The 22,365-nt window shown below is 34.7% G+C and overlaps 3 protein-coding genes across 5 annotated transcripts in view; all 3 read right to left on the reverse strand.

The window, feature by feature from the left end:
• LOC123565757 (carbohydrate sulfotransferase 15-like) overlaps positions 1-22,365 on the reverse strand; it is a 245,009-nt gene that overhangs the window by 60,422 nt on the left and 162,222 nt on the right. The gene's annotated exons all lie outside the window — the stretch shown is intronic.
• On the reverse strand, positions 8,727-14,183 carry LOC128558412 (uncharacterized). 2 transcript variants are annotated; one of them, XM_053547445.1, is made up of 5 exons: positions 13,919-14,183; positions 12,660-12,723; positions 10,038-10,149; positions 9,228-9,318; positions 8,727-8,924 (listed from the first exon to the last, which is right to left on the reverse strand). In XM_053547445.1, exons 2-5 carry the CDS (start codon positions 12,718-12,720, stop codon positions 8,748-8,750), a joined length of 441 nt encoding a protein of 146 aa, XP_053403420.1. In that variant the 5' UTR covers positions 12,721-12,723; positions 13,919-14,183; the 3' UTR covers positions 8,727-8,747. The 2 variants fall into 2 exon arrangements, with proteins under 2 accessions (XP_053403420.1, XP_053403419.1); XM_053547444.1 differs by having other exon boundaries at positions 8,733-8,924; positions 13,792-13,931.
• LOC123554957 (uncharacterized) lies at positions 20,132-22,026 on the reverse strand. The gene is made up of 3 exons (XM_053547446.1): positions 21,784-22,026; positions 21,021-21,143; positions 20,132-20,226 (listed from the first exon to the last, which is right to left on the reverse strand). The coding sequence occupies exons 1-3, from the start codon at positions 22,009-22,011 to the stop codon at positions 20,158-20,160; spliced, it is 420 nt and encodes a 139-aa protein (XP_053403421.1). The 5' UTR covers positions 22,012-22,026; the 3' UTR covers positions 20,132-20,157.

The raw sequence follows: 22,365 nt of genomic DNA on the forward strand, positions 1-22,365 counted from the left end.
TTCAGTGAACGCATCTTTACCTGAAAAAGGAGATATTATGATAATAGACTTGCTAACTAGCTTATTTTATTAGAACAGAATTTTCATGTTTTGAGTATATATTTGAACTTTGATTATTTTAAACAATTTATGTGTTCTGATTATTGATGAGTTCTAATCTAAAGGTAAAGGAGGATGTAGTAAGCAAGTCTACAAGATAGATTAAGCTCCGCCTATGATATCATATTTCTTTATTGTTAACATTCTGCATTTAGCTTTAACTCAAATGTAATACTTTACAACAATTTTCATGTACTAAATGAATTATTTGTAACATAAAGATATCCTAAAGCTCTTTTAAAAGCCAAAAATAACTGATATTTAAGTAAAAGTAATCAACAACATTTTATTTCGACAGGTACATTGATAAGTAGGGCGGCATTATTCAAATTTTCTCATAAAAATGGATGAAGTAGTTGTATTTGTTCTGCAACTTTATTAAGATTTTGGTAAGGTAACCTGTCTAAAAATTCGACAATATGTGTTATGCATCATGAATTTTGAAAGTGCTTGTTTTAGTTGTCAAACCTGTGAAACAATACGGGTATTTAACATAGCGTACATGATGAAATCCGAAATTTAAGAATTACAGAAATAGAATATGCATTTGGAAATGATTATGTCACTTGGAAACGAAGATGAATATGGTATTTTTCCAAATTTATTTGATAAAATTAAGAGCTTCGTTCGTTGATGGTGATTTGTTGATGGCACATCCGTGCAGTCTGATCATGGTCTGCACTCTTCGCTATTCAATCAGTTATATGAACATTCATTTGAATAATAAGTGGTATTGCATAAAACTGAATGATGGATCAGTCCATTTTAGAAATTTAGCAGGCTAAAGATTAAAATATAATGGTAGTTTAAAGACACTTCTGCGAGAAGGTAAACCAAAACACTTTTATTGGGATATAGTTTACTATACAGAATAAACACCATTATTGTTTCTTCTCTTTAGAAGGAACACTATGATTCGGTAAGTCACACTTGACCGGGCAATTTACATCGAAAGCTGATGTCATATCAAGCTGGCCAATTAACCTCAGTGACCTTAGAAATAACCTCTGACGTTGAAATTATTCTTTCCTTATTGAGGTGACTCACTGAACGCGCTCCGTGATAACATATTACTAAACCCGAGGATGGGTGACTGATTCTTTTATTTCCTCCATTCTTGAAGACCGTAACATATGTAGAAACAGAAAGGACAGCAAATTTACATGTAAACGTTAGCGCATCTTCTTTCCGTGTTATGAAAAGGCATGTCTTATCCATACATTCACATGTTTTCAGATGTCTGTTTCCAGTTCATTATCAGAAATCGTCCTCCAAGGACATATGATGTAGCACATATTGTATCGGTTCCACCTAATATGATCTGTCAACACCCTTGTGTGAATTTCATTTCTTGCGTGTTATAACAAAATTCCGTTAATTAAAGACAAAATAGCAAAAGCTAGAGCCGATCTTCTGCTTTTAAAACAACTCTAAATTACGTTCAATTGAAAATAGAACTTCATGTGCCGAGATCACATAAGCTAAGCCATGCTGAACATCAGCCAAGAAAGTAAGTACCAATTCAGCTGTGGTCAATCCATATGAACTTGTAAACACTTGATGAAACATATTGACGAATAGGCCGTGGCCGATTGGTCAAGGTCGCTGACTTTCAATAAGTATTGTTACTTCAAAACCTCGCTTGGGGTGTATTATTATCTTCATGTTAGGAACTCACCAGTTCGGCTTACGGGAGGTCGGTTGATCTACCAGGCATCCGCCACCTGAATGAGCATATGGAGGTGTTCCACCGCCATTTAAAGCGGGAAGCCGCCTTATGACCTATTAGCTGTGGTAACATCTTCGCACAAAGAACCTTTACCTAGGTGAACCTAGTAAATAGGAAGTAGTTCCTCCGTACTGAAGACAGAACGACTGTAAAAAATATTTTTCGAATCAAAGATCCCTAAAAAGAGGTTTATAGTTAGTTGTCGAATTGATACATTCTCTTATTGGACGATTTGTCAAGCAAAACTCCGATACCCAAACGGTGACCTTGACCTCTGAGCGATCTAGGGATATGTATGTCGCACATGACAAGCTATCTCATGGGGAGTATCTATGCCAAGTAATATAAAATCCCTTTAAACGTGACAGAGTTACGGACCAGAAAGAAAAACAAAGAAAAAAGAAAACGCTAGTGTATACCCTTGTCCTTTGGGCTAGGATGTTGCGCATAATACATCATATGGTAATGGGGCAACGTTTGTGCCAATTCATATTGTAATCTCTTAATGGATGGCTGAGTTCTGGAACAAAACAGACCCTTTCATGCCATGCCAACATTTCACCGCCAAGTGTGGCCTTGACTTTTGAGCTAGAGGTCTGAACATTGTACACGAGCCACTTTCTTATTATCGGGAACAATTGTGTCAAGTAAAATGAAAATCCCTTTGTGGATTATTGAGTTACAGACCAGATAGGGAAAAAGCCCTGTTGACCTTTCTCAGAGTGTGAGCTTGGCCTTCGAACTAGGGTCCATGTTTCGTCTCATTATAGCGGATATTTTTGGCAAGTAATGTAAAAATGTCTTGACAAATGACAGAGTTAGCTTATACTACTTCGTTTAGGTCGATTGTGAAGCAAGTTCTACAACTTATATTAATCACTCTCGACACCTCATATCAAATGGAATCCATCGCCACAAGGGTATGAGAGATGAGAGGCCAGTTTCCCTTTTAATACTGAGCGGCAAGCAAGGGAGCTACTGGTACTATTTTCACGTCTTATTATGACGCGGACGGAGATCGAACCTATGACAAAGTTATGAACCGGGCACAAAATGCGAACGAACGGACGACGGAAAAGTGCAATCCTTTATTCCCCGATAATGGTTTTCAACCATCAAGTGACAAATTTACGGATGATAGTCTCACAATGTAAGCAGCTTCAGTCGTCAGAAAACGTAAAGTTGAAGTAAATTCCATTTTTTTCAGACACATTTAGCATGCTTTGATTTAAATTATATATTTGAGAGTGAAAATTTTAGCCTGTATTAAAAATGGTGAAAGAATGTTTACTTTTTGCGAAACATTCTTTTTCAGTACGTTACAGAAATACCTTACATATATTTGCATACACATATGTTCAAACAAGAGGCCACTTAGGCAAAATGCATAGTTTAATAAATGTTGGAGGACTTCATTTTACATGCACACACGCCCATTCCGCTTCTAGTTGCAGATTTTCATTATCTCATCAAATCATTCTTTAATCTGACAGTCGTTGAATGTTATGTATCTAGGACACATGTAATAAGATAGGAAAATTTTCTATCGAGGCGTACTCGATAGCAATGACCAGGTCTCATGTTCACGACACAGTTTTCAGTCTCAGCAAAGTTTTGATAGTATATTTTGCTAGGACATCAAGATTGAATTATTCCAGTTGAGACTGACCATCAATACGGAATAGCCACATGGAAATAGCCTAATTTTAACATGCAATTCAGATGACAAATATTATAAGATTTCATTATCAAACCTATCTGAGACTCCAAATGTTTTATGAACCAGAGGCCAGTCTTGAACTTTGGGGTCAAAGATTTTGACCGAGACATGAAAAAATTATCACAAATGAAGAATGATTTATAATTAAAATTTATGCATAGTATATTCTAGCTGGCAGTATCTTAGAAAATCAGTTACGCCCAAGAATACAATACACATGATGCAACTTTAAAAAAAATTTGGAATTAGAGAAAGTGTTAGCGAACAGCATGGATCCTGACCAGACTGCGAGGACGTGCAGGCTGGTCTGGATCCATGCTGGTCGCAAAGCCACTATGTTGGTTTTCTCATGGAACGGCTCATATTTGCATAGTAAGTGCATATACATTTACAGAACAATATACAAAGAACAACCTTCAAAGTCTATTGTTACAGAGCAACATTGATATTCATACTTTAATGCCCCATAGAAGATATACATTTAAATAAAACACATACAACTAAAATACACCGACATTTGACAGATATATCAACATGGTGAATGTAATACATTCAAACATTAAGCAGAGCCCAGAAATAATTGTATACTAGTATTTGTTATGTGTTATTAATCTAAAATGCGCTGCCAAGTTTTGGTCTAAGTGTAAAATAAAATCTGGAAAGTAGATCCCTCGGAAGCACCGAGAACAAGGCAAACAGTGAAAATTGCAGACTCGGTTTGATTGAGTCTGTTCATGAGCAGTAATGGAAAATGCAACACTAAGTTGAAAGTTGTAAGTTGAAATTTTCCATTTCCATTTTTATATTCTGCCAATTCGTTCCGTTGAGAAGTAGACGTCCATTTATGCTTTAATCTCAAACGGAACGGGGCCAAAGTTACGGTAACACCGCTTAGTGATAACGTGACGTTCTCTTCCTTAGCTGACGTCATATTTGTTCTGTCTGGTCATCAGGAAGACCGAGAAGCTGATTCTAATGTTACATGCAACATAATATGTGCAATTTATAAAGAAACCCCTGTTAACTAGCACAATTCATGGATTTGCCGATCATATTTCGTCATTCTTTTCGCATGACTATAAAAAAATCATTTCTTAACTATATCTCCAGAATGCAGCAGTCATTCCTTTTGTCAATCGATATTGCTGTTACCCTGACGTTTGTTGAGTTCAACAACACTGTTATCCAGTTGATATTTTCAGAATTTTACTTTCAGTCTCTATGTAAAATTATTTCCTTGCCTGAAAAGGAAATAGGTAAAATATCATCCTAACGTCGGCTTGACTAAGAAGGAAAGCACAACAGGTGACTGAATGATATACCATACATAAGTCTTCAATTCTTTTAACATTTACTTAAATAGTTATAGGTTGTAAATTTTTGGTAAAAAGTGATTTTTTTAAAAGATAAAAATATGTATTTATAAATATCATATATTTACCATATGAGTACCCGAGAAACATCAGTTTTTCGAAATCTAAAATTCAAGGAATCATAATTCTTGCAGGTGTTGAATATCATTATTTATTTTTTCTGAATGATTTTTCTAAGTCGACTTGATGTGTAACTAGTCTGTATGTTACAAAGTTATAACAAATAATATCTGCTTCAACGAAGGATCGAAGTGAACACTAGATGCGATATTTTCACGAGTTAACTTATGATATCAACGAGTGAAAACTATAATTATTGTCATATTGTTCCAGCAGTAATAATACTAACCCTTATCCAGCTAAAATTCTATCATGAACTTGTCCATCTTTCAATTTGGACAGTACTATTAATTGTTAAAAGAATTGTTATCAAAAAAAAAAATAACTGAATGGCGAACAATGCAGATCTTGGTCAGACTGCACGGTCGCAAAGGCAAAATCAATTGTGTTCAGCATGATAAGGGTTAAAGAAGACTTACTGTTGCATAGTTCATCACAAACTGAAACATATCTCCTGTTAGTTTGTCGCTGTGTCGTTTAATTACGGCCCGCAGTTCCGAATACAAATTCCAGTATATTTTCAACCTCTCCTGTACTACTCTGTAAATATAAAAATGAGTTCTTGACACTTGTAACGACAGGAAACACGCTCAGACAATGGCAAAACATATTTTTTGTGTTCAAAATGTAAGCATTAGGTTAATTTATTAATATATACCACATGGTACATAAAATATGTAGGCTATTAGATAGTTCATATTTTGTACGCAAGACATCGTCGGGTGCCAATGTATTTTAAGAATAAGTTTGTTGAAGTACATGCATTTAATCCGTCTTTTAACCACAATACAAATAAAGGACTTCATATAATATCTAATTTAAATGTTTATGAAATAATGAATTTCCAATATATGTAGCTAAAACCAAAATGTACATAAAATGAAAAAAATTAGTAGATCTACAACTGTTAATGATAGAGCTACCTTTAAAGTTAGACATTCTATTTCTTCAACTGACATTTCTTGCATTTTTTGTTCCGCTTCGATTAATACATCAATATCAATACTATCTCGTATTCCAACTTGAACATCTAATACTGGTAATAACTGAAAAATAAAATAAATAACTGAACTTCACACGGGAAAAGTCAACTGAGTCGCGCCATGAGAAAACCATCATAGTCCGTTTGCGAGACCAGACTGGGCCTCCGCTCAGTCTGGTCAGGATCCATGCTGTTCGCTTTCAAAGCCTATTGCAATTAGAGAAACCGTTAGCGAACAGCATGGATCCTGACCTGCGCGAAATAAAAGTAAAGACTATCTTTACTGTAAGTTGGAAAAGTTGAATAGAAATACTTTCTAATTTTCATTACATTAAGGTTTAGTTTATTTGCAAAAATTGAATGATGCATAAATAAACACAGTGTCCTTCCCATTTGGGAAGTCAAACTATCCGATAGATTATAGCATAATTTATCAATTATTATTATTATTATTATTATTGTAATTATTATTATTATACCAAATTTATATAGCGCCCTTTTCTTGATAAAAACGTTCAAAGGCGCTTTACATATATAGTAAACGCAGTCACACAGGGCGTGAAATTCAACCTCTACTAGTACAGACACAGAGCGATCTGACCAGAGGGACAAAGTGAGATAAAGCCCCCCAGAACAGATAGAGAGAAATCCCTTGTCAGTTCAATCAGTTCATTTACCTTGTCCATATCGTCCCTGATATTTTCTACAAGTGGACGGAATTTTGCATCCATTTGAATAATTTCGGTCTCTAGATCTGGTGGTTTAGATTTCTTTAGATACCACGTGTCATCTTCAATTTGTCTGCGAATAATTTCTTCCTTGCAGTCTTTACAACAGTACAATAACATGGAGCATTGCGATTCTTTATCGGGACACTGCAATAATTCAAAGACAATAATTGGATAATTAAATGGCATACATTTTATAAAGCGAGCTCGGGTCTCTTTTTATCCAAAGAGGTATTTTTAATGTCTTTCAAGTGATTTGTGGACCAGTCATTAGATCTGTTAATGATATTGGTTATTTTAGAAATCACTGACATTATCTTATCGCTAATTGTGATGTCATTCAAACAGGAACAGCGGTATCCCATCTCTATATTTTATTGCTTTTTTCAAAGTAAAGGGAGTTTTGCTAATATTTAAAATAGTCACCTACCCCTACAAATCGAATAACTGAGATATGCGCATCGGCGGTTTTCAATTGTCTGGTGCCATCCTTATAATAAAGCAGTAGCTCTCTTTGTGAACAGGTTTAACATAAAGCGAGTCCACACACTCTGCAGTTTCGCATCTTTTTTCGGTGTCCAAGCTTTCCACCGCAGTGTCGACATCTTGTTGTATGACTTTCAAGCTGTAAAAGATCATATCTCAAAGTAAGTTCTACATTGTTTAGCAAACTTGTCTTTTATTTGTTATTTATTTCAGGGACAAATCTAATTAAGAAAATGAAATAATTTCCTAGGCCACTAAAGTTTGATCGTAAAATCATGTCTAGCATACCACGAAACAGATTTGTAGCTATGTCGTGACGCGCACCTTGCATTTTGGGATAAAGGTTATATTTCAAAACCCTAGCTGCGTCCAATAGCCGATTACTATATGTGCATGTTTAAACATTAAAATAATTTATTCTAGATAAATAAAGCACTGTGAAATTGATTAAAAAAAAAAGATTTTTATCATTTAATCCCAGGTTAACACTTGTTGATGGCTTTCCTTTGAATACATCTTTTTGAATGCTTAAAACAGTTTCACTGACAACTGATATTTTCTATCAATTAATACCATAAAAACGTAGATTTTTGGTTGCGGGTTTATCCCGCTACCAAAGTTAAAGTGTATTTCTGACAATCATACCATCTTTATTTTATTCCGAATCACATCCAAACAATGTTCATGTGCTACATAAAATAGTCCCATTCATGAACAGTGTGGATGAATAATCAATGAACAAGCAGTTCTTATTCAACCTGTATCCACTCACACTGACCATTTAGATTATATAAGATCTATCAATGATAAGGTATTCCAGCCCATGGTTACATCACAAGCTGGGTCAGGCAGAGTTCATCTCAGGAAAGAGATTGTAATACAAGCTTTTAGCTTACTTCTCAATCCTATCACATTAATATATTTTTGTATGAAATGCATATTTTGAAATAAATATTTTTTAAATCAAATTTCAAGAAGAGCTAAAAGCAATTTTCCATGACCTACTGAATTTAACTGAAATAAGACAAGAGAGGTGTTAACTAGTTACCGTCCAAAATGTTGATTTCTGCCAGTGTGGAACACTGACCTGGTCTTTTATCTCATGCATTGTGTTGATAGTACCTGAACCACTCATTGAGGATTTAAACCCTTCAAGAAGTCTTTGGCATTCTTTTAAAATATCTGTAAAAACAATGACAATTGTTTGATTTATATATCTATGCATTTATATTTTGACTAGAGAAGTTTTAACTTCATTAACTTCATTGTATTTCAAACGTTTAATTTCCAGAAAGATTCATTCTACAACATTTGCATTACTACAGAAATGTACAAAGACTTTATAAAAAACTAAATAAAACATTTAGATAGTTCAAATATAGAGAGAGACAATTTCATCATTTCATCCCGATTATATTACTTTTTAGTATTAGTGCTCAACTTTCAAATCATTAAGTTTCAGTCTGACGATCAGCTTCATTGACAATTGATCAACATCAATAGCCACTCACTACTCTTTCCAGAACGTTGGCTGGACGGAAACTCGTCGGGATTCTACTGCATATCCATATACAATGTCCATCATATCTTCTTTGGTTTGCTTATGTAACTGTTTGAACACTTCTGTCTGTGAACGACTTGTACACCCCAGCGACAGACCTCTATCTTCAAAGCACGACAAACATACCTTTAGAAAAAGAGCCATACGTGATAAAGTTAAAGTTTGTTTCAAAGTTGGAAGCTAAAGAAATAGAACTGTACATATACTGGCTATGTATTTTGTTGTTAAATCGATGTTCGTATGTAAATTACAGACGCAGTTGGTAACATGAGATGTTTTAGGTAGCAGTATTGACATGCTAGGGGAGCTGTATAACGGTAACTCTGGTGGAGGGCAATCCAGGGGACAGAATCAATGAAATCTTAAGTGTGAGTAATATACTAAGTTAACTTCTCTTGCCTGCCTTGCGATATGTGATAAAATAATTACCTTACAAAGAACTCCGTTTGGATCAGGCTGTGCCACGATGTTCAGTCGGCGTTTATACTGCAGACATGACATACAAAATATTTTCCCGCATCTGTAAGAATATATCAGCAATTAATTTTCTGTCTAAAACCATCAATGATCAAAAATGGGTATAATAAAAACAAATGTCTTGTATAGAAAAGAAAGTCATGTTTTGAATTCTTTGAAGAAAGCTATAATTATATACATTAGAATTCCGCACTACGACCTACTTGAAATAAAGACACCCCGCTAAAACGGGACAGAATTTTTCCTTTCTTTGTAGTGTCATAGTTGTCGTTCCATCCGAAAATCAGACCACCTCACTATTAAGTAATGCGATCACTTGTCTCCGATTAATTTGATCTAACCCCTGATCACGCATATACAGTACAACCTCTCCAGAGCGGCCCTCTCTTTAGCAAAAACCTCTCTATAACAACATCATTTCCCTAAGCTGCAATATACTATCAATTTTACCTCTCCAGAACAACAACCTCTACATAACACTCAATATTTGTATCTCCCAAGGGGTGTTGCTTTACAGAGGTTGCACTATAAATGACATACTTGACACTTCAGAATGCCGCTATGTATCGTTTAGATTAAGCAAATAATAATTAAATACAAGTTTACTTCAATTAGACAATGTTTGAAAAATAACATTAAGTTAAAGGCTTTTATATATCACTAGACGATGGTTCGTACTTTTATTTGTATTTTCCCTTTCCTTAAAATGCTATCCAATTACATATATAAGAACTTGCGAGTTAAGCATATAGAAAACACTACCTTCTACAATGATGCGGTCGTTTAAGGCCAGGATGTAGGAACAAAGTTTCACAAGACTCATTTTGACATTTCTTTCTCGCAGATTTTGGTACATAATGACTTGTGGTGACCTCTGTGTTAAAGAAATAAAACGCATTTTAAAACCGACAACAAACACCTTTGATACACACAGTTCACGCAGTAAGTTTTAAGATTAGACAGACCACAGATAAATATGTTCCTGTTTAAAATGTGAAGTTGGAAAAGGTCAATGATAGTATTCTCCAAACGTTTAAAGCCTGAAAGGGGCCTCCGTGGCCGAGTAGTTAAGGTCGCTGACTTACTCATCAGTGTGGGTTCGAGTCTCACTCGGGGCGTTGAATTCTTCATGTCAGGAAGCCATCCAGCTCGGTGGTTCTACCCAGGTTCCCGCTCGTGATGAAAACTGGGAAGTCGCCATATGACCAATAATTGTGTCGGTGCGACGTTAAACCCAACAAAATAAATAAATAAAGCCAGAAACTTAGCTCATGTTTTGCTGAGCCAACATTAGCTACAAAATGAAGATTCCTGCAAAGTTTCATAACAGTCTGTCCATATTTAACAATGCCAGAGCAAAATGAAGATCTAAGTCTGATTTCAGTCTTTATACGTTGATAAGTAAACACCCATACAAAACGATTTCGGATAAAACTTTTTTCGTGGATTTAATTTTCATGTCGTCATTGCTTCCTAGAATACGAACGCTTTCTCTCTTTCTGTTCATTATATGAACAACATCTATTTTTTTTTTTGGCAATTGAATTTACCAACGCGTTACGGATATGTGTCTTGAATATGTCATTAATGTTTTAATCTTATGATTTATCACTGCATCTGCAAATCGCATCATTTTGATCTTTTCGTAAAGGTAAAACAAATGCAGGTTTAAATAAGGGCCAACATTCAGTTAGGATATAGCAGAATGACTAAGAATTTTGAAAGTTTTGCTAACTCGAGACTGCAGATAACAAAATCATTTTTCTTGTCTAAGTGCGCGCCCAACTTATCCATAGTTTTTGTACATGTAGGCGAAGGAGAATAAACGGGTCTATATTTTAGCAAAATCATGTTTTTAAAGTATATATCAAATTAATTGGTAATCAGAAAAAGAAGAAACTGTACTAAAATACAGAAAACAGAGGAATAAAAGAAAAATAAACTAGACACAGAAAAATGAAAAATGTTACATATTGGCATTGAGGAAGACAGCAGAAACGCTATATTGAGGGCAGAAGAATACCATATCTATGTAAAGAAGAAAAGAAAGGAAATAGCAGATATAACAAAGAAAACAGAAAAGTACCACATCTATGATTATAACTGTAGCAAATATATAGAAAAACAGAAAAAGGCTACATCTTGGTAAAAGTAACAGATAAATACTATATATAGGCACAGAAGAACAGAGAAAGACTATATATAGGCACAGAAGAACAGAGAAAGACTATATTTAGGCACAGAAGAACAGAGAAAGACTATATATAGGCACAGAACAGAGAAAGACTATATATAGGCACAGAAGAACAGAGAAAGACTATATATAGGCACAGAAGAACAGAGAAAGACTATATATAGGCACAGAAGAACAGAGAAAGACTATATATCAAGCAGAAGAACAGAGAAAGACTATATATAGGCACAGAAGAACAGATAAAGACTATATATAGGTACAGAAGAACAGAGAAAGACTATATATAGGCACAGAAGAACAGATAAAGACTATATATTGGCACAGAAGAACAGAGAAAGATTATATATATAGGCACAGAAGAACAGAGAAAGACTATATATAGGCACAGAAGAACAGAGAAAGACTATATATAGGTACAAAAAAACAGAGAAAGACTATATATAGGTACAGAAGAACAGAGAAAGACTATATATAGGCACAGAAGAACAGAGAAAGACTATACATTAAGCAGAAGAACAGAGAAAGACTATATATAGGTACAGAAGAACAGAGAAAGACTATATATAGGCACAGAAGAACAGAAGAAAGACTATATATAGGCACAGAAGAACAGAGAAAGACTATACATTAAGCAGAAGAACAGAGAAAGACTATATATAGGTACAGAAGAACAGAGAAAGACTATATATAGGCACAGAAGAACAGAAGAAAGACTATATATAGGCACAGAAGAACAGAGAAAGACTATATATCAAGCAGAAGAACAGAGAAAGACTATATATAAGCACAGAAGAACAGATAAAGACTATATATAGGTACAGAAGAACAGAGAAAGACTATATATAGGCACAGAAGAACAGAGAAATACTATATACAGGCACAGAAGAACAGAGAAAGACTATATATCAAGCAGAAGAACAGAGAAAGACTATATATAGACACAGAAGAACAGATAAAGACTATATATAGGTACAGAAGAACAGAGAAAGACTATATATAGGCACAGAAGAACAGAGAAAGACTATACATCAAGCAGAAGAACAGAGAAAGACTATATATAGGCACAGAAGAACAGATAAAGACTATATATAGGCACAGAAGAACAGAGAAAGACTATATATCAAGCAGAAGAACATGAGGAGTGTAACATTCATGAGAAAAAAGAACAGGAAAATGATGGTAATTCTTACCTGTACCCAAGAATTCTTCCTCAGTTGACTCGTCGGTAAGGTCGGTAAGATCAAAAGCCATAACCTGTGGTCAAATGGAGACAAATTAAAGTTGTTATACTTCCAAAGAAAATATCTGATCACTTATAGATCTTAATACCAGTTGCCAAATCAAACACTTCAAATACCATTATTCATCTGCGCATTCAATATAACATCACTTACGCCGGGAGAAAAATCACATATATTTAACCTTGAGAAGTTAACAGAGTTATCAAGCGTTTTAAAATTGTAAATTTTGTGAAATAATCGGACAGATTAAAATGCGTATAATTTGTTTTTCTCTTATCGACTCAGCCCGCTTATCGACCACGTTGAAAACATGCCTGTTGACACGTTTTGAGTAATTTGTTATTTGAGTTGCAGTGAGTGCCGATAAAAAAGAACATATTTGACTAGCTGTAAACGCACCAAGACTAAAAGGCATAGCAGTAAGGTGTCCCGTTAAGACCATCGCCGCATATTTTGAGCTCGGAAGTTGTGTTGTAAAAGGCATAGGAGTACGGTGTCCCGTTAGGGCCAATCGCCACATATTTTGATCTCAAAACTTGTGGTGTAAAAAAGACATAATGCCCTGTATAATTTGTTTTGTTGCAATGTGCGATATCAGTTATGTCCTTTTGAGATCATAAAACCGTCAAGTATTAAAATCAAAATATTAAAGCTAAAGGTTTCTTATTTAAATCGTTTCATCTTACAACTAGAAATTGCACAAGTAGGCCTATTTGGGAAGGTAAAAAAGAAATATGACGACATTTCGTCAATTTCCGCAACCTTTGTTGAAATTTTAGGCTATAAAACTGTAAAGCCGTGACTTGGTTAGTACCACATGAGTACGAACCTTTCGATTTAGCTCAAAATCCTTTTTCACAGGTTTGTTATTTATGTTAAAATAAAAATACTATTTCTAGTGTCACATTTTTTATATTTGCAATTAAACACTGTCATAAACACTGTCATAAACACCTTACATCACCAAACATGTTGAAAATGAATTTAACTAACTAAAATAATATATGTAAATCTATTGAAAGATAAGAGAAATATATATCATACACTTGCAGCAAGTAGTAAAAAATGTAATCTTACTTACACGTGGTGACAAAATAAATATTTCCTGCAGTTAAATTTGATAATACTTTTTTTTGTGTGTGCTTTTATATTTATAGTGTTAAAACGTACATTTCCCCCAATCTAAAAATAGCAACGAGGGTATTAACCTTATCTGTTTACCGTAACAATCCCGTTTCTTCTCTGTAACCGGGGCTTGTTTATCTTTAACGCTTCAGAAAACAGCTTGAATAGTAAGGTTTAAATTATTTAAAATATGATACTTTAACAGCACGCAGTCTCTTAATTCATTCGTGTTCCATTTCATACACGCCGGACCGGTTGTCAGAATGAAATAATATATAATACATAAGTCGTATACTAGTTTATGCAAGGAAAGCATTTATAAGATCAATTTAAGGTTCTCTTCCTTTCGTAGAATGCACTGTGTGAACCCTACACCACCAGTTGACCGTTCTCTTCCTTTCGTAGAATGCACTGTGTGAACCCTACACCATCAGATGACCGTTCTCTTCCTTTTGTAGAATGCACTGTGTGAACCCTACACCATCAGATGACCGTTCTCTTCCTTTTGTAGAATGCACTGTGTGAACCCTACACCACCAGTTGACCGTTCTCTTCCTTTTGTAGAATGCACTGTGTGAACCCTACACCACCAGTTGACCGTTCTCTTCCTTTAGTAGAATGAACTGTGTGAACCCTACACCACCAGATGACCGTTCTCTTCCTTTTGTAGAATGCACTATGTGAACCCTACACCATCAGATGACCGTTCTCTTCCTTTTGTAGAATGCACTGTGTGAACCCTACACCACCAGTTGACCGTTCTCTTCCTTTTGTAGAATGCACTGTGTGAACCCTACACCACCAGATGACCGTTCTCTTCCTTTTGTAGAATGCACTGTGTGAACCCTACACCATCAGATGACCGTTCTCTTCCTTTTGTAGAATGCACTGTGTGAACCCTACACCATCAGATGACCGTTCTCTTCCTTTAGTAGAATGCACTGTGTGAACCCTACACCATCAGATTATCGTTCTCTTCCTTTTGTAGAATGCACTGTGTGAACCCTACACCATCAGATGACCGTTCTCTTCTTTTTGTAGAATGCACTGTGTGAACCCTACACCATCAGATTATCGTTCTCTTCCTTTTGTAGAATGCACTGTGTGAACCCTACACCATCAGATTATCGTTCTCTTCCTTTTGTAGAATGCAGTGTGTGAACCCTACACCATCAGATGACCGTTCTCTTCCTTTTGTAGAATGCACTGTGTGAACCCTGCACCATCAGATGACCGTTCTCTTCCTTTTATAGAATGCACTGTGTGAACCCTACACCATCAGATTATCGAATCGTAACGAATGTTTATCTTTAAACACTCGTGCAGTTTGATAAAGAAGTAAAATTCCTTACAGGAAATGCTTGAAATTGTTTAAATTCATATACATTTTGTAATTTCCGTGGTTTTGTGCAAAGCGGCTATTTCGGGTGGGGAGATATGAATTCGTGGAATTTAATAATAAATTATAGAAGTTTTGCCTGATTTGGTGGCTCTTCGCATAAAGATGAAATCAACAAAAATAAGTCCACTACGAATTCACATCATTAATACAGGAGTAAATAATTTTATATAAAGATAATTTATATACAGGCTAAATTGTCAAACATTTAACCATTTGCCATTTTAGTATGAAATCTATTAAATGTGAATTTATTTATATAAAAATGCTTCAAATTGTGACAAGCAGGTATCTCCTGCATCATACACGACTTGTTAATGGTCCGTCTCTAAGTCCAAGGGAGACAACTCAAATAGGAATATACAAAAGCTCTGTACTAAAATGACAGAATTTGATTCTGAATATTGTAATGTTTTAATTTCGGTTAAGAATTTTTCCTTTTTTTTCAGGGGAAAAAGCTGACCATTAAAAGAACTAGACATACATTTTAGTTATGGGAGACGGTAAACAACCCAGGAGAGAGCACGTGCAGCAGAAATTGGATTATCAAGACAACTTCACCATTACAACAGTGGGGGTTATTATTGGCACGAACTTATAAAAGGCCAGCAATGTACGTACAAGTCCCGGCGTACACGGAAATAAAAACAAACAGACACGGAACAAAATAAGCAATAGTGAACGGGGGCACCTCAGTGGAAAGGCTTATCTAATAATCTGATAAAAGCTGTTTCTTCCTTAAAGTGTGGCAAAAAGTAGTGGTATTGTTAAGCTTATTCCAGAAATATTTACAAAATGTGATACGGTGTTATCTGTTATTTTATGTAAGTTGTTCAACCATATATTTGTAAATGTACTCAACCTAAAAAGTTGGTCTACAGGTATAATTTGTTCTTACTCCCAAAAAGGTTATTTGAACGATGCAACTAACTATAAAGGCATAACATTTACCGGTTTATTCTAAAAGATATTTTCAACGTTTTCAACGTCCCAGTGACACTATCTTGATGCTGGATAACTACAAATACAACCGTTAAAAATAGTTCATCATGTGTTCTCTTGATGATAGATCTTTCGATCGTACATCGAAACAAACACATATCCTCTAACCGTCTGACTATTTATACCAAATAATGAACTAGGGCTACAGTTCAATTGATCAAAACAGTTTCATTTCGAAGCGCGGATTTCGTTTTCAAGATGAAATTCGTACTGGTCTCTGCCATCCACCACCATGGAGACATGATTTGTAACAAACAGAACTGGGCTAGGAGTTGCTTCGAAGACTTGCACAGTGTCAGGATACGAGTTATATGATCCAGAGAAGTGCCTACGCTTTAAGCATCTTGAACAATGAATTGGGTCCAATCGCTAACGTGACCGTGTCTTAGACTAGCTGACAAACGATATAGAATGTCCGTACAGTTAATATCTCATGCATAAATTTTCCTCTGGCTACCTTGCCTAAATGATTCGCGTACCAATGATTTGTAAATGATTTAAATCATGAGTTAGACAATTTCAGGGATATGGCAAATCACTAAATGTTTCAAACTAATAATCTTCAATCAATAATTATCAGCTCAAACTCTTATAGGCTGGAGACTCTATACTTGACTGGTCTTTTTGTCGAAGTTCCCGTCAGAAAATGTCTTTGAACAACAACATACGAGTCCTATCGCATAGATACGATGCTCGGCCTCTGTCCTCTTAACTGAAGTTGCAACTCTATATGATTGACCTGAATCCTGGATGCTCAGCGCCTATATGCTATCACATGTAGCATTCAACTACCATATAGGTATATATCCCCGATGTCTTTGCTGTATTTCGCCAATAACGCTGAACCGTCTATAAGCTAATACTCTCCTACTATCTCAGTAAATTACAAAGCTCTGGGTCAGTAATAGCTGTATGTCATGTTTTGTTTTGTTTTTCATGATTTTTCTAACTTATAAACATGATTTACTCGTTTCTGGGTATAGTTTTGTGACTTTTAAATTCGAGTCATTAAAAGAATAAAATTACATCAAAGCACATTTTTTAAATATCTGCTGTTAACAATTATTGTTCTTCTTAACGTGTGAGAAATTTTATGGATGCAATATTTGTTGTATTAAAGATATTGCAAAATATTAAGAGGACATTTGAGCAGTGCCATGAAAAAACCAACATAGTGGCTTTGCGATCAGCATGGATCCAGACCATCCTGCGCATCCGCGCAGTCTGGTCAGGATCCATGCTGTTCGCTAACGGTTTTTCTAATTGCAGTGGACTATGAAAGCGAACAGCGTGGATCCTGGCTAGACTGCGCGGATGCACAGGCTGGTCTGGATCCATGCTGGTTGCAAAGCCATTATGTTGGTTTTCTCATGGCACGGCTCATTTGATGTTTAGCTAAGTGTATATACATGTAGCAATTAGGCCTTTATTTCCGTTCAGAAATATATATATAATTTTAAATACTAGTACTAAATACTTTAATTTCAAAGGTATCTGAATACACGATGTCACCGACATATAACGATAGTTTACGCTAACCCAGATGAAAGAAGCATCAAGATAAACATCACGATTTCATCAACATACTTAAACTTAAAATATCACTCGTATTAGTATAAAAATTCAACATTGTTGTGCACAAGTAAAAAAAGTATTCATTCGCGTTGTTATTGCGTGTCAAAGTTAAACATCCTTCATTGCTAAGACGTCACCGCAACTTGTAAATAAATCAAATTACGTAGGAACGTTCAGAGACACAAGATAAACATCTCATTCTCTTAAACAATTCGAGCTATTTGTTAATCCTGAATATCGTATATTCCTGACAAACTGAACGTTTTAATGGTAAATGTTTACCGCTATATCGTGTTATAATTAAAAATAGGTAAATATATTCATAGGAATATCATAACTGCAAATTATGTAAATACGTTAAGGATTCATTTGGTTTACTTAAGAGAAATCAAAGAAACGAAAATTTGTTCTTACCATTTCTTGGTTTAAACAATATTTTATTAATCACAATTCATTTACAACATATATCAAAAAAGCATACAGGATTGAGTAGGAAGCTGCAAGCTTACTTGAAACTCTCTCCTTACCATTTCTTTTCATGGTTATGTCCCTCAGATCTTCATACCTTCGTATGTTTTAACTGTGGTGTTATTTCTTACGACTAGCCATAAGAAATCAAAGAGCATAGCACTGTATGAAAAAAAAATCCCAACTGCCACCATAGGTGGGATTCGAAAACTGGTCGCTCGTGTCAAGACCAATGCTCTAAGCAGAAGAGTCGACTCAGAAATTGGCTATAAACGTGCAAGCTATACGTAAGCGACCGTAACACTTCCCTCCTTTGAAGAAGTTATAAGTTATGATGACATGTAAGTCATTTTGGCATACAAAGTGCCATTTTCGGCACGAGATAAAGTCCCATCTTACGACCTTTTGGGCTTAACAAATCAAAGGGCATAGCATTTTCTGACGAAAATTTCCAACTGCATGTGCCGGGATTCGAACCCGATGCGCTCTTGTGCTAGTGCAATGCTCTAACCACTGAGCCGAAGAGTCGGATCCCTGACGCAGTTGTCAGAGATTGGCTTTAAACGTAAGCGACCGTTTAAATGGGTCAACCGTGTTGTTGTACTTGCCCGGTTTATAGGTTGGTCAGGGCTACGATATGTATTGTATTTTGCCGTCAAAACATTTCTATAAAATGCTTCCTCCCCTTTAGTTTAAATCCGTCCTTGTTTACAAACACGTTTATTTATTTTATGCACTGTACATTTATTTATAAATGCAAAGGTCTTTGTTATTGAAGACAATGTTTTGCGAGTCTTAAATTAGTTGTTCAGACCATGTTGGCGAAGCACTAAATCGTTGATGACGTCATAGCCAAACCTGTGGCTATTGTAAAGTGACGGATGTATATTGTTCTTCGAAATTAATTTCCATCCTTTGCAAAAGTTTTTTTCAACTATAAATTAGACGAAACCATAATAAAGGTAAATGAAATTGGTTGCTTGGTATAGCCAAAACTGTTTCTTTGATATTCAAAACATGTTAATAGTATTAACATTATATTGGTATATGCTCGATTGGGATTTGAAGTGCATTTATACAGCATCATGAATACTTCGTACAGGTGAGGATATTACAGTTTTGCAATAATTGTGAAACCTTGTTTCGATTTCTCTGTTGCCATTTTCGCTGACACTTTAAAATATATGGATAGGTCATTACAAACAGATCAAATTTTGGTCATAAATAAACAACACCGTTCTGGTTATTTTAACATTGATATTTTTTTTTGCATCAATATTTTATTTATGCGATAATTTCAGTTAAAATGTATTAAATTTACAAACGTTATCTCAGAATTTCTCCCTTTACTGAACATTAGAACAGAGAAATACATAACACTTAATTATCAGAGATATACTCCTTGTTCACATACCAAATACCTATACACAGGTTTTACATGTTTTGACATGCATTCAATGTTAAACATTTTTAAATGAACAAGGCATTTTCTAGAAACCCTTAGTATCATACCAAATGTGCAAATACTTGATCTGAATGTTCACCCTCAAACTTCCCTTTCTTGTTTGTATCAAATGTTGAAGACAAAAAAATGCAGTTGAATTGCTTTCTTAAATGACGACCCTGGAGGAGTAACCGTCTAGTCTTCGAATTAAACTTGCAAGAGACATTTGACATTTGTTAGATATAAATTTCAACAACGGAACTAATATATGTCATAGTTCTGAATCAAGCAGTGGCCTCATGTCTTTCGATAATTAACTAAATTTTTCTTTTTCGCATCATCAAAAAAATCAAAGATCAGCAACATTTTGAAAAATATACATGACGTATGCACGGGATTCTTTGCAAAAAAAAACCCCCATCGAACATGTCATGTCACGTCTCGTTCACTCTCGATATCTTTCCTAACTCTGCTTTTATTTCCGCATAGAAATCTTTCTTTGCCTGAAAGGAATAAGGATGTATTTAGCAACCGAACCAATTTTAAAGAATAATGAGTTCCATCCTAAATATTATCAAATATTTATTATATATAAAACAATTCTAGACTTCAGGTGCATTGACACACTATTTTAGATTGAGAAAGAAGCAGTTGGAAGTTCTTTGAAAATTGAATATATGCTTTACAATTAGAAGTAACACGCATGGACCAAATGCTATTACAATACAATGCACATGTTTACATCGTTCACATTTATTACATAAAATATTGAAAATGAACGTGAAATGTGTTTTGTAGTTATTATGCACTGCAACAGTTTTCTAACAAAACTTGAACTCTAACACTTTTGTAAATGTCTACACGTGTAAAAGCATCACAAAATACAACTAAATGCCATTTATCTTTTTATATTAGAGTCAAAACGAACTCTCCAATTTTCTGTTTAGTGGTCTGTTAACAATAAAATTTAAGCGCATAGGAACCGTCTTGCAACGTAAAGGGAAAACAAACTCACTACAAAAAAAAAGTTTAAAAACGAAAGAAATAAGAACTAACAACACAGAAGTTAAAAACTTAAGGAATAAGAACTTATAAAAAAAAGAAAACGAACTCGGAACAAAGAAAGTTTAAAACAAATTGAAGAAGAATTTACTACAAAAAAGTTTAAAACAAAAGGAAGAACAATTTACTACAAAAAGGTTAAAACAAGAGAAATAAGAACCTACCACAAAGAAGTTCAAATAAAAAAATAAGAACTTACCGCAAAAAGTTTTAAACAAAAATAATAAGAACTTACTATAAAGTAGTTCATTACAAACTCAAATTGTTTCTGTGTAAGCTTTGTACTATTGCTCTTTAAGACTGCCTTAAGTTCAGAATACATATTCCAGTACGTTCGCAGCTTTTGGTTGATATTATCCTGAAATCATATGCATCTATTTTATTATCAATTATACACCATGGTAGTTAAAACACTTTCATATATTTTCATGTTCTTGATTTCAAAGATCTGAAGGCGTTCAAGTTCCATATCCGTTTGATAACCTAATTTACTGATAACTAAATAACATTGTCTACATTTATTACTGATTGCTTTTATTTTTATAGATGCGAAAGACATTTTTTTTAATTCAAAAATGGTAAAATAAGCAAAACCCTCATAGAAGACTGAATCAGCAAGCATTTTAAATGAACTTTAATTGTTTGATGTTTGAACAATAGGCTGACTACTACGTTTAATCTCCAAGAGCTTAATCCATGACATTTATCTCCCATTACTAGAAAATCTCTCACAACATGTTTTCTTCTTCATTGAAACCATTTTAAACGTGTAATAATATACCAATTTGCTGCAAACTATGCTAGCTAGTTCAACATCAAAGCAGTCCTACCAAATTGAAACACTCCTCCGACAGACTGCTCGTATAACCCCTTTCTGTTAACAAACATGTGGTGTTTTTATTTAATATCTTTATATTTTCATACAGTAACATGCATAAGCTTAACTCGCAAAATATCTAGTTCAACAATACAAAATTGCCGATAATACAAAAAGTTACCTTTATTGTCTCTGTTTGGAGCTGTTTCATCGTCAGCATTCTCCTTTTAGTTTCAAACTGCCCCAGACTTGTTATGCTGTCTTCTTCATAAACTTCATCCGTTATTTCAATTGGATCATTCAATGTTGTTGGAAGCTGATCAATAATCGAGTTAAATTGAGTAAATACCATTGTGTTGTGTAAATAGAGTGGAGGATGTAACATAAGTTGATTTTTCATAAAAGCCATCGTCCAACCATCAATAACACTAATCGAACCACTATCGAAAAAGTTATGGCAGTTTAAGATGTAATACATGGTGGACACTGCATATATGTCTCAAAGATTACGGCTAAAATTGATCTTTGTTTAAAATGGAAGTTTCATCATATTATGAACACTAAAATATGAGTTGTTTTTGTTTCTTAACTATCCTAAAAATGCCAAATCAAGAAGTATAAGATGCCCGAGTCGGGAATGGAACCCGGGCCGCAGCTCAATTGCCAATACGCTACGGAGGAATGTTCTTACCTTCTGTTAAATATACATATTTATTATCAAAGCAGATTTTCGAGTAAAGCTTTACAAACGCTTTTAAATTTT

This window comes from Mercenaria mercenaria, chromosome 7 (genome assembly GCF_021730395.1).
Source record: "Mercenaria mercenaria strain notata chromosome 7, MADL_Memer_1, whole genome shotgun sequence".
NCBI classification, from domain to species: Eukaryota; Metazoa; Mollusca; class Bivalvia; order Venerida; family Veneridae; genus Mercenaria; species Mercenaria mercenaria.